The sequence below is a fragment of the Simochromis diagramma genome, unplaced genomic scaffold (genome assembly GCF_900408965.1).
Source record: "Simochromis diagramma unplaced genomic scaffold, fSimDia1.1 OVJJ01000753.1, whole genome shotgun sequence".
NCBI classification, from domain to species: domain Eukaryota; kingdom Metazoa; phylum Chordata; class Actinopteri; order Cichliformes; family Cichlidae; genus Simochromis; species Simochromis diagramma.
In genome coordinates this window covers 10,843,083-10,863,549 of record NW_024387523.1, presented here as the reverse complement: position 1 = coordinate 10,863,549, position 20,467 = coordinate 10,843,083, and the positions used below count along the sequence as shown (strand labels likewise).

At 40.5% G+C, this 20,467-nt stretch overlaps 1 protein-coding gene across 2 annotated transcripts; it reads left to right on the top strand.

The window, feature by feature from the left end:
- Positions 1-1,192: 1,192 nt before the first annotated feature.
- On the top strand, positions 1,193-16,998 carry pip4p2 (phosphatidylinositol-4,5-bisphosphate 4-phosphatase 2). Of its 2 annotated transcripts, XM_040021049.1 has the most exons (8): positions 1,193-1,445; positions 6,408-6,556; positions 8,531-8,637; positions 9,225-9,348; positions 9,970-10,044; positions 10,620-10,672; positions 14,236-14,326; positions 15,544-16,998. In XM_040021049.1, exons 1-8 carry the CDS (start codon positions 1,340-1,342, stop codon positions 15,685-15,687), a joined length of 849 nt encoding a protein of 282 aa, XP_039876983.1. In that variant the 5' UTR covers positions 1,193-1,339; the 3' UTR covers positions 15,688-16,998. The 2 variants fall into 2 exon arrangements, with proteins under 2 accessions (XP_039876983.1, XP_039876984.1); XM_040021050.1 differs by lacking the exon at positions 9,970-10,044 and having other exon boundaries at positions 1,196-1,445.
- Positions 16,999-20,467: the final 3,469 nt, after the last annotated feature.

Genomic DNA, 20,467 nt, shown 5'->3' with positions numbered 1-20,467 from the left:
CTGGACCAAGGCCAGGAAGATCGTGAAGGACCTCAGCCATCCCAACAACAGACTGTTCTCTCTGCTGAGGTCAGGAAAGCGATTCCGCTCCCTGAAGACCAACACAGAGAGACTGAGGAGGAGCTTCTTCCCGCAGGCGATACGGTCTCTCAATCACACCACCACACAGTACTGACCCACACATACAGTTCTTACACACACACTGGACTTTCTGGACTTTGTTCTTGCACAACACTGGTCACTATATTCTTCATTTCCGGTTAATACTTGTACAGCTGCTGTTATTGTGTATATATTTATTTAGATTTAGATTTCTTCATACATTCTTATATAGTTCTATATTGTGTATTTTGTTGTACAGTTATTTTATTTTCAACTTTAATTTATATATTTTATCTTATTCTTCCCAGTTAAATTTATCCTTCATTCTAATTTGTGTTGTACAGTTATTTCATTTTTAACCTTAATTTATATTTTATTCCTTCCTAGTTAAATTTACCCTTTTTAATTTTTCATATTTATTTCCTATCTTATTCATAGCCTTTTCCTTTTTTTTTGTTTTCTTTAGGTCACGAGCAGTTGTCCAAGCATTTCACTACATATCGTACTGTGTATGACTGTGTACGTGACAAATAAAATTTGAATTTGAATTTGAATTTGAATTTGAAATGGGATTAAAAGTGCAGTTAACCATATTTACAAAGGGAGAAAACGGGAGGTATGCTTAACAGTTACTTAGTTTTGGTACTCGTGGTCCTCCATATTGTAAAATGAGTTTGCCACCCCTGGTCTACATAAAAAACACAACACAGCGGGACTTTGCTGAGTGAACCTGACACCACAGCCGTGTAAAAATAGTAAAATATGGGGCGAGCGTGCTCTGACTGCACTGCCCCGGACCTCAGTAATCCCACAGTGACATCTAGTGGCAACAGCCGTGAGTTGCTGCTTTTTCTTGTCCCACCATTTAAATTCCCAAACTTTATCGTCGCGTTTGGATTTCAGTCATGTCGTTATTATTCTTAGGCTTAAATATGAATAAATATGTATTTGGGGTATTAAATGGAAAACGCTTTTTAAATCAATGCAGTTTATCAGGAAAAAATAAAAAAATTCCTTCAGTGTGCACCAGCATGAACTCTGCCCATGCCCGGGGCCATATCTGAGAGGGGCGGGGACCACCGCGGAGCTCCACCCCCCTCCAGGCTTCCGTCAGCGGGGCTGCTGCTGCTGGACCGGAGCGAGTCGGCACCAACAACCAGCCGCTGGCTGCTCCTCCGTGCTGAGGGAAAACTCGGTGCAGCCAGGAGCCACCCCGTCATTTCTCACGGTCAACGACATGGCCTCCGACGGCATGGACGAGCGATCTCCGCTGCTGTCGGGCCCCAACTCCGAGAATGTGACCCCAACAGCTCCCCCGTACCTGCAGGATTCAAGTCCCCGAGGTAAACACGCCACACGCAGCACCCCGCCGCCTGCATGCTGAATCATTTTCAGGGCGTATCGAGTTTGTGTGAGTGCGTAAATAAAGCTGCAGCAAGGCGAGGCAAGGGCATCGCTGGGAAATCAGTCGGCAGCTGACTGAAAGGTGGAGCTTGCACTGTGAGAACTGGAGCAGTGGGTTATAGAGGAGAGGGGCCTGCGATAATACCAGCAGTACCATCAAACAGTGTTTTCAGTGCAGAGATTTCTACATCACGATTCACTGGGGCCTGTCGTGATTTTGGCCAGCAAAAAAAGAAAAGAAAGAAAAAAGGTATGAGCTGAAGCTCTGCAAAGCCTCAGTAGATTTTGGGTTGAGTGTTGACGTGGGAGCACTGAGGCATTGCAGATGGAGGCAGGCGAAGCATCCTTTTGTCCAGCTGCAGATCAACAAAAGCACCCACAGGTGTGCCCTTTATGGGAGAAATAATGCAGCACGAGTTAAATGTCGTATTCTCCTGTTTTTAATGATGGTGAGTTTTGCTCGTTTTCATGGTGAATGCACTGTAAGCGACGAGCTTGAGCCTTCTTGCATGATTTGCAGCTTTCATACAGCAGAAAACATAAACATGTAGGTTACAGCCCACAGTGCTTGTTCTCAGGACTGGCAGCAGCTGTCTGCACTGACCTTTGCTCTGAAATATAATCTCCTCAAATTCTCAATTTATTCTTTTCCACAAGAAGAAAGACGAAGCAAAGTGCCTGTGGGAGCTGCAGAAATGCATGATCTCACATAGAGCCCTCCTTGTGTTTTGCTGGCATTAAATATTGATTCAGGCTGTACTTTGACTTCAGTTCACATTCTCTTGTCTGAGGATTAGATTTTGAGTGCTACTTTCAGTAGTATTTGACTTTTTTTCCTGTTTCTGCTTCTATGTTTTTGTCAGCAGCCTGACAGAAAAAACGTTTCTTTGCTTTGCAGCAGCTCGGGATGGTCGGCAGCAAATGAATGGACTCATTGACCGTGTAAATCAGTTTAAGGAGCATTTCAGGCCAATTTCAAACAAACAGAGGAGAGAGAGAAGTGCTTGTTGTTCTCGAGAGTCTAATCCCACAGAATTCATATTTCACCACGGGATTAAACTCTTAATGCTGGACTGTAATAATCTAAGAAGCAAGAGCCTGGCTGGATGCTAACACAGTGACACAGTTTCTCCCCCCTCCCTCTCTGCAGACTGGATTATTGGATAATTCCAGTTTGGGTTTGTAAAATGAATTAATTTGATCCTAAGATGCCAAAACTGTGACATTTCCCAGAAACACAATGACTGTGACGCTGCTTTGACTAATGAGCAGCTGCATTAAGGCACTAAAGTGAGCTGTGGCTTGAATTTAAATTTTAGGATATCCATGTAATACTTGTTGTGTTCACTGGAATTATTCTGTAGTAGCAGGTAGAAATTCAGTGGTTCCTGCTTGTTTTTTTTATTTTTATTTTGCCCTAAAATAATCAAAGAAAAACAAGCGAGTCTGCCTCGTGAATGAAGATGAAAATGAAGCTTTACCAGCTTCACATTATCAGGACTAATTAGTCTAAGGTGAAGTCATGAAACGTCAATATTTTAACAGGTTTCTTTATATGAAGAGATCCAGTTACCCTGCTATTACAATACCGAAATGGAAAGGTCTGATTCTTCTTGTTAGCAACTCATGGTCACTTTAACAGGTACACCTGTTCAACCGTTCATTAATGCAAATATCTAATCAGCCAGTTGCATGGCACTAACTCGGTGCATTGATGCATGAAGACGACTAACTGAGAATCAAACTGGAGAAGAAAGGTGCTTTAAGTGACTTTGAATGTGGCGTTGTTGTTGGAGTCAGACGAGCTGGTTTGAGTATTTCAGAAACTGCTCATCTACTGAGATTTTCCCCACACAACCGTCTATACAGTTTACAGAGATTTGTCAGAAAGTGAGAACAAATCCTGATCCGATAGAACGTCAATAGCAACTGAAAAAAGCAAACGACCAAGATATGGAGAAGAGGATCTCTGAGTGCAGAACATTTTGAACCTTGAAGCAGATGAGCTACAGCAGCAGAAGATCACCCCAAGTGAGACTCCTGTCAGCTAATAACAGGAAACTGAGAGTACAGTTCACACAAGCTCACCAAACCTGGACAACAGAAGACTGGAAGACTTGTGTGATGAGACTTGATGTTAGATGGTAAGGTTACTGACCACATCCATCGCTTTATGACCGCAGTGTACCCAGCCTCAGATTGTTGCTTCCAGCAGCCATAAACAGGTTTTTTTGAACATGACAGTGAGTTCACTGTGCAGGCGACAGATTTGCAGCAACTGTGTGATGCCATCATGTCAATATGGGCATTACACCATGGAGAAAGCACCTTGTTGAAGCCATGAAGAGTTAAGGAAGCTCTGAAGGCAAAAACAAGGGGTCCCATAAAATCCTGGAAAGGTGTACCTAATAAAGTGTCTGGCAAGTGTATATAAATTCAGTTACATTAGTATGAAAAATCTGTTAATTTACTTTCTCACTAAAAAAACATTGTTATCTTGTTTTGTTTTGTTAGTAGTAGAAACTCTCAGTGTTTTATTTATCATGAAAACACAAAGTTAAAAATATTAACTTGCTGACTCCACCATTAAAGAGCTGCCTCCAAAGAGAGAGCAGCTACCGTGTGGAAGCGGGTGGGTTACAAGAACATGTGACTTAATGTGACCAATGACGAGTCTTTATCACAGGTCAGTGGAAGAGAAAAAGTAATTCAGTCTAGTTAAAATAAATCAGTTATCAGTCACGGATTTGCAAACAGAGCCGACAGAACCCAATGCCCTGTCTGACTGATCAACACTAATCAGACGAGTGGAGGAGCTTTATTGATATCTGGCTGAACTGTTCATAGGTGGAAGCTGAGATGACTGAGGCAAAGAACTGCCCAGCCTGGAAAGACTCCTCCATGAATAAAGAGATCAGCTGTCGAGACATGCTGTCCTTTAGTAAATGAACACAACAGGAGACACGGTACAATAACATTGATCTTAACATGATAAAAGCTGACTTATCATCTGAATCAGAGCAGCACTTTATTAGAAGAAAACCCAAACCAGTGTGCTTATACACAACCAAGATGTTTAGATTAATAATGTATTGTAATAGTGTAAAACATAGATGTAATTAAGGCACATTGTTTGCAATTTTTATACTGTGTCTTACACACATGCACTAAATGTCTACTAACGTAGCTGCTTTAGGAGATAACTAGATTTTCTTTCAAATTAACTCTCAAATTTGTGGCTAGATCTTAAAGACTTCAGATTAAATCTAAAATGTTGGCTGTAGTGAGGGATGGGCAGACGCATTGTTGTGTCGGTAAAAGGAAAACTGTAGTATTATTTTAAGATTAAAGAGAATTTTTTTCTTGCCACACAGAAAGGTCTCCAGAGCTGCTGGTGTCTGAATACCAGATGTTCAGCTTGGCATTCTATCCCACAAACCACAAGTGAAGTCATCGAGTCAATACCCTTAAATCAGGACTGTATGTTGTGGTGTTGGTGGTGGTTGCAGCAGAGTCTTCTCGTCTTTCCTCTGGCTCCTCGTGAAAACCTATAGCTGCTGTCTTCAGTGTCAGACGTGCATTAAGACACACAAAGCAGCAAGAGGAGGAGAAACAGGCCTGAGACTAAGTCGGGGTGGATACTAACACGGCAGAAATTTAGATTTAATCCTAAGGTGTTATGGAATAATAAAAAATATTCTCCATCTGGTCACACTGTGTTACATTTTAGATTAACAAAGCGTAGTAGAGGAGGATTCACTTAGCTTTGTTGTGTAATAAGAGCCACTCTGCTGCCTGAAACTCAGTGGGAGTGTCCAGTCTTGGCATGCTCGCGTCGTAGTCGTAGCCAGGTTCGCCCAAATGTAGACGGGTGTCCCATCTGTCCCTGTGGTGTCAACCGGTTCAGAGTCTCTAAATGTCGGAGCCAAGCACGTTTACCCACCGACCCGTGCCATTATCTCATTCAGGGCGAGATAAGATTCTAATAATTAGTCGATTGTTAGATTGGATGGCTTCTTCGTGTCACTGAGTCGTCAGTCGGGTAAATGAAGCCAAACAAAGAGACTGTATATTCTGATATAGCTGGTTAATATTTTTTTGGAAAGAAGCTTGTCATGAATCCAGAAAGCATGTTTGCGTCCTCACTTTTTCTCCGGTGCCTAAACATATTTAGCTTCCTGTCATGGAGGGGGAAGAGCAGCGGCTCTACATACTACATCTGGATTTAGAAAATGTATTTTGGCATTTTAGTTTAGAAAAATGTGAGACTGACATCTGAATGAGTATTTAAATGTTGATCGATATAAATATGATTTCAGCTTGCCAGAGCTTCAGAATATAGATGGCGTAATTACTGTATATTCACATGTTATTTAAACCTCTGCTCCTGTTAATTAAAATTAAACTGATAGAGGTATTATGGTTAATTGTGTAACTACAGATTTTATTGGCTTTAGCTACGTTACAGACAAGCAGAATTTTAAATATGCCACAAAGCCATTGTAGTAAAGGCAGTGGCTGGTGCAAGCCTGGAGATTAAATGTTAAAACTCTGAAATACAGACTAAATACACGAGGTTAATGTGGGATTAAACAGTACAGAGGTCATTATGGTGGCCACTGTAGTCAGTTCACAGTAGGCCTTGCAGACATAAAGAGAAAATCTTGTCTGTAAATGGCAGCCAGTTTAATTTGGCGACTTATTCAACTAATTCAACAGTGGAAAATAATCTTTAACAAAAACCTTCAAGTTTAGGTGGAATTATTCAGGTACTATAAATTATTCTGTTTCCAAAGTACAAACTGGACACACAAAGCCAATTTTTTTGTTCATGAAGCTGCTTTTCTCCAGATGCATGCCATTAACATCTGGCTGTGTGCTTTGCCTTCCTCTTCTCAAAGCCGAACTACCTCCTCCTTACACAGCCATCGCCAGCCCCGATGCCGGCGGTGTGCCTGTCATCAACTGCCGCGTTTGCCAGTCGCTCATCAACCTGGACGGAAAGCTGCATCAGCACGTGGTCAAGTGCACTGTCTGCAATGAAGCTACAGTAAGTGGAGGCTACATCATCACAGGTGTCGACAAACTAAAACCGTAACAGTTCAACATTCGACTTTCCTCTGTATCTGTTACAGCCTAAATTCCCTGTTGAATTTTATTGTCAGGCACATTTTTTGCATGAAAGAATGTTTGATTGACTTTCAGTGCCCACTTTTGGACTGCTTTTTCCCCTCCTTTGCTTCTTTGCCTGCCTTTATCACTTAAACTGATGTTGACATTCGACCAAATTAATCAGTGCCTAAGGCTGCCAGTGTGACAAGGAGTGCAGGGAGAATGAATGACTGTCATCACCAGCGCTCGGGTGGGAAATGCCATTAGCACAGCTGATATTTTTGGTCGTTATGCATCCACACGGACATCTTATATTATGCTACTCTGCACCAAAACGATGCACGGTTTAGCATCTGGCCTCGAGCTGTTGTATCTTACTGTAAATATAAAGTTAGAGAGTCACATGACCAGAACTTGATTTTAACCAGGAGTTTCTCCAAGTTTTGTTTGATTTACACAGGCAGCGCAAAAAAGTACACTTGAAATATTTGTTTTTAAGTGTGTTTGTAATGGTTTCATTCAGAGGATGGTGGTTTATGTTGGTAATTGACTGTTACAGTTGTTGACACCAGCTGCAATGTCGTTTTTAAGAGGGTTTAGTCTGCTGTGATGGCTGGATACAGAAAATCTGAAATAGAAGATAAATTCTCCCCCGAGCTCATTCTGCTCATTCTGTGTTGAAGTATAACGTGAACTGTGGATGAGCTAAATTTAATTTTACTGGTTGTGCTTGTGGTGCTGCTACTGTGAGAGCCCTGGATTTAAAGTGCACCTACAATTTTTTTTTTTTTTATATTTACAATTCTTTGATTAAGTATTTACCCCTTTCCTGAGTTCCTTTTGTTTTCACGTGTTTGTCACACTTAAATATTTGAGATCATTGTCTAATATTAAAATTTGTTCAAAGATAACCCGAGTAAATACAAAATGCGATTTTGAAGTCATGATTATGATTTCATTTATTAAGGGGAAAAACAGCTATCCAGACCCACTCGACCCTGTGTGGAAAAAGTACTTGTTCCTCTTGTTAAACCATGTTTTAACTGTGATTAACAACATGTTTTGGAAAGTTGAGTTTCATTTCACTGGTCACACTCAGGCCTGATTACTGGCTGAACTGTTGAATCGAGACATAACTTAAACAGAACCTGTCTGACAAAGTGAGGCTAAAAGATCTCAAAAAACAAAAAAGAAATAAAATCATTGACATCTGTCAGTCTGGAAATGGTTATAAAGCCATTTGTAAGGCTTTGGGACTCTAGTGAATTACAGTGAGAGCCATTATCCACAAATGGCGTCGCCGGCCTACCAAAATTTGTCCAAGAGCCCACGGACGACTCATTCATCAGGTCTTAGAAGAACCCAGAACAACATTAAAGAGCTGCAGGCCTCACTTGCCTCAGCTAAGGTCATAGTTCATGATTCGACAATAAGAAAGATACTGGACAAAAATGGCATCGCTGAGAGAGCTCATGCTGAAAAACTCTGTGGCAAAGATAAAAAAAATCTGCAAAGAAGATTGGGACGAAATTCCTCCACAGCAGTGGGAAAGACTCATTGTTATCACAGACACTTGAATGCAGTTCTTGCTGCCAAGGGTGGCACAACCAGTTAGCAGGTTTATGGGACAGTTACTTTGTCACTTAGAGCCAGGTAGGTTTTGATAACTTTTCCCTTAATAAATGAATTCATCATTTAAAAACATTTTTTATACTCTCAACTTTCAGATCATAGTGGTGTCAGTGGGCCCAATAACCCTAATGTGGTCACAGCTTTGTAGCCCCATGCAAATGTGCTCAACAGGCGCAACCAATCAGAAGAAACTTGCTTAAAGGAGTTGTACTTTACTACTGAAACCAAAACTTTTCTAAGCATAGCAGTTTTAACTCATAGTTTTTTATGTTTCTTTTAGCCCATTAAGAATCCCCCTACAGGGAAGAAGTATGTGCGGTGTCCCTGCAACTGCCTGCTCATCTGTAAAGACACATCCAGAAGGATAGGATGTCCTCGACCAAACTGGTACGGAACAAGAAGAAACATTCAGACAGTTTTACCCCACTGATGCAATAAGCCACACAGTGCTTCAAAACTGAATCTGGGGCTGTGGCAACATGTTGGCTCTGTAACAAGTCAAACAGTCGCGTAAGGTAAGGTAAGGTAAAGACCAAGGAGCTTGGAAAGAAAAGCGTGTGGACTTCTCTAAGTTTCTTGAGGATGTAAGAAGCTTTTCGGATGAGAGGTGAAATATCTCTTTAAAAAAACCATTAGAACATTACATTAAAACATTAGAGGTTATCTAGGTCTTTATGCCTTTAAGAAATTCCTGCAGTTTAACTAGTTGGTGTGTGTCTTCTAGCTTCATACATGGATAAAGCTGCATATCATCTGCTAAGCACTGAAAATTTATGCTGTGCTTTCGAATGACAGTGTCCAAGGGAAGGATGTATAATGTAAAAAGAATTGATCCCAGCATGAAACTCTGTGGAACTCCATAATGAACCTTAGTATGTAAACAAGACTTGCTGATCACATGAACCAGTTGGAGTTTTATTTTTATCTATATCAGTTATTATTAATCATAAATGTCTTCTTGGTTCCTCTGACAGCAGACGCATCATCAACCTGAGCCCAGTGATGGTGATCCCCGAGGAGCAACCCGCCCAGCCAGCGCTGCCCATCCAACCCGAGGGAATGAGAGTGGTCTGTGGCCACTGTGGCAACACCTTCCTAGTATGTAAACCTGCAAATACAACCATCCTCAGTCAGGCACAGGCTTGTTAATGCAGAATCTCATTGCTGTGCTGTTGTTGGTACGTGCATATATACGTAATTTTGAGAGCCTCGCCATATGTTCATGTTTACAGTAAACTACTGCAGTAAATAGATAAATTGCTGAAGGATTGTCTGCTAGCTAGTTGTACTTTATGTGGGGTCAGCTATTCATTAAAAGCACAGAATTAGACACCTGCGCGTGGCTGGCATGCATTTTCTGCATGTTTTCTTTCATTGCCTGTCTCACCAAACATCCTGAGTACCTCTTGACTGAGCATGGCCGCACCTTTCCACACAAGTTTCCCTCTCTAACATGCTCTCAACCTGCTTTTTGCAGAGTTTTCTAATCTCGGATAAAAATGGCTTCCTGCCACTCTTTGTTGATGTTACTATCAGTGCATTTGACATGTTTGGGTTGAGTGTAACATGTCACACATGCATTTAATATTTCACATAAGCAAGGTTATGTACACAACCTGAGCCATTGAGTCAGTGTGACACAGACTCGAATGTAAGAAAAATAAAGTCAGTGCTGTTTTCCTCTTAACATCTGCACATTGCTGCTTGCGGCATCTGCAGGGCAGTGAGGACGCCAGGACATCACAGCCTATGTCTGGTCTCCCCAGTGATGGCTCTCCACCAGCACAACAACAGGTTGAGAAAGCTGGTCTTACTGGTGGACTTATTAACAACAGCCTAACCCGCTCCAGCTCAATTTGTGGCCTTATTTACTCTGGCTTTGTGAACATCTGGCTTTGAGCAGAGCTTTGATCAATTAAAAAAATAAAATGTATAATTTTTTTTAATGCATTAGGCTCTAGAAGTCTGCGCTAAATTGTTTCTTTTTTATTGCCGCTTGCTTACCTTTAGGTATTTAATTTATTGTTATTTCTAACCTGAAGCCAGATGTTGTCACATGTTTAACTTCACTGTGACCCTTGAATTAATATGATTTGGAGTGATTTAACACTAGATGAAATATCAACTAACGAATTATGACTCTGTGTGCTAACTTAGCAAGAGTGCAGGATAGATTTAGACGGTTCATTAAAACTGTTTCAGATCATTTCCAGTAAGCCTTTTGCTGATTTGTTGTTTCTAAAAAGAGTAAGATTGTAGTGTTTCGTTTCATTTCTGTGAGCCTGTGCATGCGTGTGTGTCTCCGTGCGTGTATACGTTTTCTTTGTGCCTTAAAATGAAAATGCTGATTTCTTTTTATTCCCTCACAGTGGATGGAGCTTCGATTTAACACGCTAGCCAAGTGTCCCCACTGCAAAAAAATGTGAGTCCATCAAACTTTCACACAGAGTTCCCCTTCACACAGTCGCTTTAAGTGGATATCTGCATGTTTATATTCTGAATCAGTAGGCACAAAGCAAGTTTTGATGAATGGGAGTTTTCTGGTTTCTGCATGCTTTAGTAGCATAAAGCTGAACTTTGGAGTAGGCTGTTCATGCAGAGAGCAAAAGAACAGTGGCATTTGCCAAAATGCAATCTTTAATCTTTAATGAGATCTGTGCTCACAGCCCAGCACTGTGCAGCTTGACAGGACCCCTCCAGAAAACACCAGAACTAACAGGTTCACCACTGGAGCCCCATTTTCTTCACAGAGGAGAGCAGATTCACACTGAGCACACATGACAGATACCACGGCATCTCCAGACTCTTTCACATGTGTATATTTATCTTCATAATGAATGATTGAATTAGTCTTTGTTGCGGGGTGGGGAGGAACACCAAGACATTCCCATACATCTCACCAGCATGTACTGGGCTGATCCTGATGGGATATACCTGGAACACCTCACCTTGGAGGCACCCAGGAGGCATCCTGGTTAGACGGGAGTAAAAAAACAAAAAATTAAACAAAAAAGCTAAAAAAAAACCCCAAACAAACAAGCATAAAAAAATAAAAGTAAAATTCAGGAAGGAAAAAACATTAAGTTCACTTTCCTTCAAATAGACAGCTGTACCAGTGTCTTCACAGCTGGCATCGGTAACAGTTCTAAATCTTGTGTTTGATAAACCCAAAGTTTGATAGTTTCTTGTGGTTTTCTTTCTATTATCGCAACTGTTGTTGGCATTTGGTGCCATACAAATAAAATTAAATTGAATGAACTCATTCATGCTGTACGTGAACATCAGCTGTGCTTCAGAGCTCTTCTGCTGAGAAAGTAAACTTCCCATGTGTTTCTCCTCATTTCTGCTGTGTGCTGCACAATGCAGTTCTGCTTTAAAAACTACAGTAAGTTAAAAAAAGTGTTAACTACATTTTATTTTCAGATGTCAGTTTCCAATTTAATCTGGGAAAATTGTCAGGTTAGCCCGTTAACTATGAAAATGTCTGGTTTGTTTTTTCCAACTTCATGATTTTGCAGTTACAGAAAGGAAGCCACTAATTTTACTTCATGTCTCATAGAAAGAAGTACTGCAGTCTGCTTTTTGTTAAAATGCATTTCATTATATTACAATTGCATTGTCTAATGCAGCTCCTGGGATGCAGTTTTAGTGCTTATGATAAAGCCAGAGGAGGTTTACAGCTCTGCAGTTAGAGTCAGCAGAGCAATGGTGACTTTTACCACCGTGCCCTGTTGTGTTTGTTGACATCCTTCTGTAACTGAGTTCCTGTGGCTCTTAAACACTTCCACTCTGCAATAGCATCACTTACAGCTAATTGTGAAATGTCTGGAAAGGAAGAAATTTCACAAACTGACTTGTTGCAACTGTGACATCCTATTACAGCACCGCGCTCCGAATTTAGAGCAACTCATTCTATCACAAATGTTTGTAAAGGCAGACTTTTGTCCACATAATGTACACAGAAACATTGAAAACAACGTGCAAGCTGAAAGTAACAACTTTCAGGAGCCTACACCGTTACATTTGATTGTAAAATAAAAATAAAAAGAACCCATTAATTAGCTGCCCCAAACAGGAGATTATAGAAAATAACTTTAAATTGCAGGATGCCCTTCCTGATGCAACCCCAGACGCATTCATGTCTCGTCCCAGCATTGAACCAGACATCCTATGCTTCTTAAGCAAATGTGTAAACCACTACACTATAGAGCCAACTAGTGAACACATGCAAATCGGTATGATTCATTATATCCACTGAGCTTTGTAAAATCTAAATTTGGTCAGCAGAGTGAAGCTGAGGCTGTGTGAAAAACTGTACACTGTACACACAGCTTACTTTAAAGTTATTTATCTTTATTTATTGGAGAAGTAATTCACCATGAAGGCATACTGCACATGAGAAAAAGCAGAATAGAAATATAACATAGACATTTCACTTCTGTATAGGCATTAACACTTCGCCATGTAGAGCTGTGGTCTAGTATGACTCAACTATGAAACCAAACACTTGAATACCAGGAGAAAAAAAGAGGGTGCGGGGCGATCGTGGCTCAAGAGTTGGGAGTTCGCCTTGTAATCGGAAGGTTGCCGGTTCGAGCCCCGGCTTGGACAGTCTCGGTCGTTGTGTCCTTGGGCAAGACACTTCACCCGTTGCCTACTGGTGGTGGTCAGAGGGCCCGGTGGCGCCAGCGTCCGGCAGGCTTGCCTCTGTCAGTGCGCCCCAGGGTGGCTGTGGCTGCAATGTAGCTTGCCATCACCAGTGTGTGAATGGGTGGATGACTGGATGTTTAAAGCGCTTTGGGGTCCTTAGGGACTAGTAAAGCGCTATACAAATACAGGTCATTTACCATTACCTATTGAATTTATGTTTAAATTCACTGAGATGCAAAGGTTTAGAGGGCTGGATTTGCAGTTCTTGGAAGGAGGAGGGGAGGTAAGCAAGGCTAATCTAGACGTGTGACACGTATTAAAGTTTGGCCTCACATGTAATGTTAGTGGTATGAGGGTCACAGGGCTGAGGAGAGGAGGAGGGGTCACCTCAGAGAGGTTTTTGTCCTAATGAGATGATGCAGACAGTGACGGTGAGATAAGCAGCAACTATAACATGACACTACTTCTACCCTTGTTTTCTGTGTAGTTGGCTCGTACAATGCTTTGTTCTATGTACTTCTTTAAGTCGGTGAACTTCATTTATTATCTCTGTGCAATACTTTTACCACTCATAGCTTTTCCAAAAATTCCTATCATCGTCTCTCTCATCCTAAAACCCCCTTTCCTTCTTTATTACAGACATAAAGGCTGAGCTAAATATTTTCCCTTAATTCTCATTGAAGAACTGAAACTTCTGTTCTAGTAACACCTTTCCAAAGAGAAGTCCTCTTAATTTAAGCAGATAAAACGGTAGTAATTTCCCTCTTCTGTCTACATTACTAAAATGAAGAGATGGTTCTAGTTCACTGAATAAACAGCGAGTAAAAGAAACAGGGGATGTGAATGCAGCAGAAAAAAAGTAGGAGGCAGTAAATCAGGTGACCAGGCACCCCTAAGCCATCTGAATGCCAGTGATCCCTGAAGAATGCTTCAGTCCTGTCACATGAGAGGCATGTGAGAGCTGAGTGGGGGAAGGAAAGTGAAATTATAGTAAAGTTATGCCAGTCTGCTGCTTCAAGGCAGTTGAACTGTGTTTGTTTAGAGGCTGGATGGAGTGGAGGTTGTTTGGAGCTGGACATGTGACCGTCCTGGAGCGCTTACAAGTGTAACTTAAAAAAGGAAGTGAGATTTTTGGCTAACAGATTTATCATCAGAGCGTGGTGAAGTAAGATCACTGGGATAATGTGTGGGGACTTCCACTGGATTACAAAATAAAAAAACTAAATAAGACAGTGTAACATCTACATGTAGTTTGTATGTTTCAGTCTGTATCAATGTGGAAACCCTCTAAATGTTTCTCCCCAATTTCTTTCTTTTCTCAATCTCTCTCTGCAGATCCTCCGTTGGCAGTGCGCTCCCTAGGAGGCGCTGTTGTGCTTATATAACTATAGGAATGATCTGCATTTTCATTGGAGTGGGTTTAACAGTAAGTACGCTTTGATCAGTTTGTGCAGATACTATCCAAGTAAATAAGTCACTCTTTTGACAATGAAAATGGAAAAAAGCCACCAAGTTAGCTCAGTACAAGCAAGATGTAACTGTAACTGAGCTAAAGTGAAATAAGGTAAAACAACAAAACGTCACAAAAAGAGAATCTGATCTGCATCATATTTCATGACACAGCAGTAGAGACTTTAAACTCTAAACCACAATTCACTCCCTCCATGTGGAGGTGCTAGAGGACAAGTCTTCAGCAGCATCACCCAATGAGGTTCACAAATTGTCAATAAAAAACTTCAGTGTAGAGCATTTGTATTTATCTGTACTTTATGAATAGGAGTAAAGATCTGGAAATTTCCATCAGACACTGGTGTTGTGACCTGAGAAAATGAAAACTGTATATATGTTTTAGAGATGACGAGAAAGATAAAAGTGACAAATCTGCAAAACATCCAATGCATTTCCAACCACGCCTTGTTCAGTGTTTCACAGAAACATATTTAATATAATGAGCTTATACTTTTGCATTTCAGCTGAGGCATGGTCTCACAGGCTGGCCAAAAAAAAAGTGATTGTCCGGTTGGCTGGAGTAGTTTTTTGTCTTTGGCTGGGTGATATTAGTTGCAGAAGGTGCAGCACCAAAACTATCCTTTTCACTGCTTTGGTTGCTATCAGATTGCAGCAGTTTCTTATAGTTTGTTTGGAAGACGCCAACTTATCTGTCGCTACTGAGTGGTAGTGAAATTCGCAAAGGTGCTGTACAAATCATAAATGGACACCATTCCCCTTGAAAGTAAAAGTTGTGCCTTATCAGAAGGCACCATGTTTCAAAACATGCAGCTTTTACTGTGAGGGTAACTGTGTCTGTTTTCAGGTTTCCCAGTTTCACTCCTGCTTAGAAAGCAATTAGCAAGGATTTGCAAATAACTTGATAAACTACGAGCAGCCACGGCAAAATACAAGTGACCAAAGCAAACACAAGGAGGATTTCTGTGCAGGGAATACACTTTTCCCCCTAGTGCCTGCTTGCTGCCAGGCAGTCGCCCACTGATCTCTAGCCTTCTATGACTGGAGCCTAATCTGACAAAATGCATATAAGGGATCTTTTTAAATACAAATCGATGATCTGTATTTCTATAGGTGTAACTATGATTTCCTCCATGCTGTCTTCTTCCTCCCTCCCCCCATTATGTGTAATTATAGGTTGGCACTCGGGACTTCGCCAGACGTTACAACGCCACCTACGTGTCCTGGGCATTTGCCTATCTGCTGGGCCTCATCTGTCTGATACGTGCCTGCTACTGGGGGGCTATCAAAGTGAGCTACCCAGAGAATAGCTTCGCCTAGAGTGATCAGAACATGTGCACGGCTGGAAGAACAAAACTTCACTTTTAGTTTTTTCATCTTGCTCAGATTTCAGTCATGTTCGGCGAAGTGGAACATCTGTAGAGTGAATGGACAGGAGTTTGTTCAAGAAAGAGTATGCTGGTGATTTTTCTTCATGTTCCATTTGTGTCTGGAATATTTTTGACTTACTGAACAAACCTACTGCCTGTCAGTCAGTCCTGTACCGGTCCACTGAGACTCAAATCCAGTCCAAGTCTCCTAAAATCGTTCAAAGTACAGAATTAAGAAATTGAAATGATTTTTCTTGATGAATGCCTGAATTAATTGGTTCACATGCTGATTTTAGAAATGATAGTGCAAGAGATTGGCTGGGTTTAGGATTTTTTTTTTTTATCAGTTTTCTTTCCTTCAGCAGCCTGAATGACGTGACTGCACCCACTTGATTTTTCTCGTTACCGACCAGACCAAATTGAAACAACCTAAGAACAGTTTTCCCATTGCACTACAATTATATGCAATTGTGTTGTTTTGCTGCTAGTTAATGTCCAGCTGCAGAAAGCTGCATATTCATACTGCATTGTAACCATTTCTCATGCCTGTGTACACTGACATAGTATTGCTATATGATTTTAACTCCTGAAAATGTTGATTTTTGAGGAGAAATTATCCTTAAATACCCATGTGTGCCAACTTTGCTTCCAAGTGTTTAGTCAGGAAGAGTGTCAGATCAAGAGGAGCTTGTGTTTTTTTTTTTTTTTTTTTTTTTTAAATAATTTCTTTGTGCCATGCAGCTTTTAACTCACTACAGCAATAACCAGTTTGAGTTGTTATGAAGCTTCCTGGTCCTCTGTCCCCAAGCTTTTCATCGTTACCTTCTCAAAATTATCCACAAAAACAAAACAAAACATGGTGACTCACGTTTGCATGCCAACTTTTTTTTCTCTTCCAGTTTTAGAGGTAGTTGAAGCCTATGATGTTCCTGTCTTTGCTCCTTCTGCCTGTGAGTTAGAATGTAAACCCTCCTCCCTTTGCTTATATCGCTGCTCTTTGACCTCCAGTGAACTCTGTCTAGCTAGCATTGCTATACGCTAACTCAGCATCCTATCTCTTGACCTTGACCGGTGGGCACAGTTCAAACTCCTAACCTTGTTTTGAATGTGATTATGACGATGAAGCAGAAAATACTAAGAAATACTTTGTACATAGTTCAAATTCAGTACTTGGGTAAGTGAGTATGTACGTAGCGTGAGCTAGAAGGTAAAGTTGGCTTTTTAAAAATGATAATTTATCAATAAAATAAAAAAAAAACCTGCCTGTGCTGATTTGTTTGTTTGTTGAGTGAGATCAGAGTTTAAGGATAAAATATTGGCCGCTCGTTGTGTGATGAAGCAAATAGAACCAAATCAACAGCAAAAAGCAGTCTGCAAAGGTTTCTGTAGGATTACCACACAGCTATGCTGGTCCCTTTTTTCTAATGCTAAACTAGTTTTGTTTTTCTGGCAAGTCTGCAGCTGTTTTATTTATTGTTCAGTCTTTCAACAGGACTACCAAGAGATCTTACTAAAAATAGTCTTTGGCTCACCAGAAGTAATTCATGTTTCACTGGACTGAATTCTGATGCGTTTTTGCTAATCTAACAAATGCCCAGTTCAATAATGCAAGAAAGACAAGGAAAGCTGGAAAGAAAACATAAAATGATTTTGCACCCTAATTTATGAGGTAGTCCAGCTTTGTGATTTTATTGTCATCAGAAGAAGATTTGAGAAAACGAGAAGAAATAAGTGGTAGTTAATTGTTTTAAGTCTAGCTGTATTTTCCAGGTGAGTCTTCAGCCAGTTAACTGTTCAGTTTTTTTTTTTTTTTTGCAGTAGCCGACCTACTATAGTGATGTGTAATACCAATTTTTTTCTTTTCTGATCTGATACCAAGTAAACGCAAACAAGCAAACTTTATTACAACAAACAATAAGGTTAAACACTACACAAGCTGTACAAGTACATTGTAAGAACACAGATCTGTTAATTAATGGCAAGTAACAGTGTAATAAAATATAATTTCACTTGATAATGGTGACAAACTGCTTGGACAATTTGGACCAAACAGCCAACGATCTTATTTGTGAGATAATTGCATTAAACTGCTCTTAAAGACATCAACAGTACAATTAATTGAAGGATTCACATTAGCAGAGGTGAGGCCTGACAGTCATTAGCTACAGCTACCTGTCTCAGAACACCTGGCAATCAACACATGACCCTTCTCATTTCATCTTTGTGACTGGTAAGATATATGCTTCTTTTTAAATTGAAAACTCAATGATGAATCTATTTATTTATTTATTTTTAAAACCAGGTTATCCAGATTTACAACCTTTTTTTTTTTTTCCTTTTTAATCAGAATAGTACAGTGGCCCTGAGAGGCCAAACAGACTGCAACTTCAGAAAACACCAGCAATAAGAAAAACACTGAAAAAGCACACAAAACAAAACGGAAATAGGAAAAAACACAAGGGAAGTGTTTCCAGGGAGACAATAACCCGACGGACCAGTTGCAGGAACCCAAAACATGGTAGGCGTGTTTTATCATGATTCATATAATACTGATGACGGATTTTTAGGCTAATAGTTAGTCTAACACACTTACCTCTCCTCTTTTCTTTCTTCACAAAACCAATAGATCCTCCACTTTTAAGCGTCTCCCAGCGCAATGCTTAGCATATTTTGGTTCCTGCAACTGGTCTGTCGGGTTATATTCTCCTCCGAAACACATCCCTTGTGCTTTTGGAAATCAGTTTTTTTCCTATTTCTGTTGTGTTTTGTGTGCTTTTGCAACGTTTTTCTTAATGCTGGTGTTTTCTTAAGTTGCAGTCCATTTGGCCTCTCAGGGCCACCGTAGAATAGCATCAAATCAGTGAAACATCTGGGATATTGATCTGCTCATTGAAGTAGCTGGTGCACTTTACAGGTGCAACAATGAGACAACCTCCAAATCAGAACCAAAATGAAAACTACAGAGGAAATTCCAAGAGACAATTACACAAGAAAAAGCTGGACAGGGCCATAGAAGGTCTTTGGAGCCCAACTGGCATTTCCCATAGAATACTAGGAATTGGCAAGTCCACCACTGATGAGAGCAGGTTCACCCTGAGAACATGTGACAGATGTGAAAGGGTCTGGAGAAGCTGTGGTGAACATTATGCTGCCTGTAATATCATTTAGTATGACCGGTTTGGCGGTGGTTCAGTGATGGTGCGGGAAGGCTGTGTGCACATGTGTCTTTGTCTTTCTGTGTGTCACTAGTGGGACTGTCACCCTTTGGCTTTTGGCACCCTATCTAGGGCCTCCTTACTTCTCATGCTGGGGTAGATGCACAGATGTCACCAAGATGTGTGGCCTCAGGTGTTCGGTACCCCCGGGGCCTGCAGATGGCGCTGTTGTCCTGGTTCCATCTCTGTCTGCCCCCAGGCCTCACCCTCTCTCTCTCTCATTCACTCACCAGCGGTGGATATCGGTGGTAGAGAAACTTTCTTAGGGTGGCAAAATCAAAGCTTCTTTTGGTTAAAACACATCAAATGCAGTCAGAACACATGTTTTATATAAATATAGTCCATAACTTTATTTTCTTTGGCCCAGATAATTAAAGATTTCTGTTACATAAAACATGGATTTTCATTTTATATACTGTACAGTCTACATAATAACTGTGTAGCCCAATAAGTATAAAATCAATAAAAGCAACACAACATGGAGTGGTTCATTTGGTTCAAACCCAAGTCTAACTTAAGTTTCACACTCTTTTGTTTTATTATTAGAAATAATCAAATTGTTACATGCTTAAATTTACACAAAATGCAAGAAATCTGTTCTGTCATGAAATGATAAAGTTATATACACAACTATTTACCTAAAAATGCAGCCACTGCATCTTTAGGTTTTTGTACAACCATTTAAGAATACTACTAAAACTAAAATGAGAGATCAATCAGGTGTCACATTAAGATGCCACACAAATTATTTGTGCCAGTGCAAAAAACACTTTGACAGAGAGAACACCAAAGAGATAAAACCAGGTCTGACAGCAGGAGGTGTATCTCTCCTCCTGTTTTTCACCTGGAGCCAGTGTTTACATTGCAGTCTGCCTTTGTGGGTTTTTGGCCAGCAACTGTGACATTCAGAAGTCGCCTCACAGAACAACACAACACACTCCAAACATGCTAAATGCCACCGTCACTCCCAAAACTTTACCCTCTTCCTAAATAACCAAATCCCAAGTGTTGCCAAATAATTTTTATCAGTCAACATGGTACACCTTTACAACAGTAGGAAAGGAGTGGCATTTTTTTCCCTTTTTTTTTTTGCACTGTCCATCACGGATATTTTTTTTTTTTATCACAACTGTGATTGGATTATCAATAAAATGAAAAAACTGGTATATAGTTTTAAGTCTGAACTTTCAACACAAGTTGAAACACACTCGCGGCTGCATCTAGTTGCTTTGATATCTTAAATCTGTCGTGTGATTTGGAGGTGTCGGCGTTTCTGTCGACCCCAGAGGGTCAATAACACCCACCTTCATTCCATTTTCAAAGTGTAACAATTAACCACCTGCATGAAAGCCTAAAAATGCCCATGGTGTTGATGCAAAATGTGTTCTGGCACAATCATGAGCATTGGTTGCTATGGACAACAAGAAATAAAGTCAGTCTGCGCTATGGGCTGAACCATTTTTTAGTGGTGGTGGTGTTGGTGGGGGTAACTTTAATATATTCAGTTTCAGAATT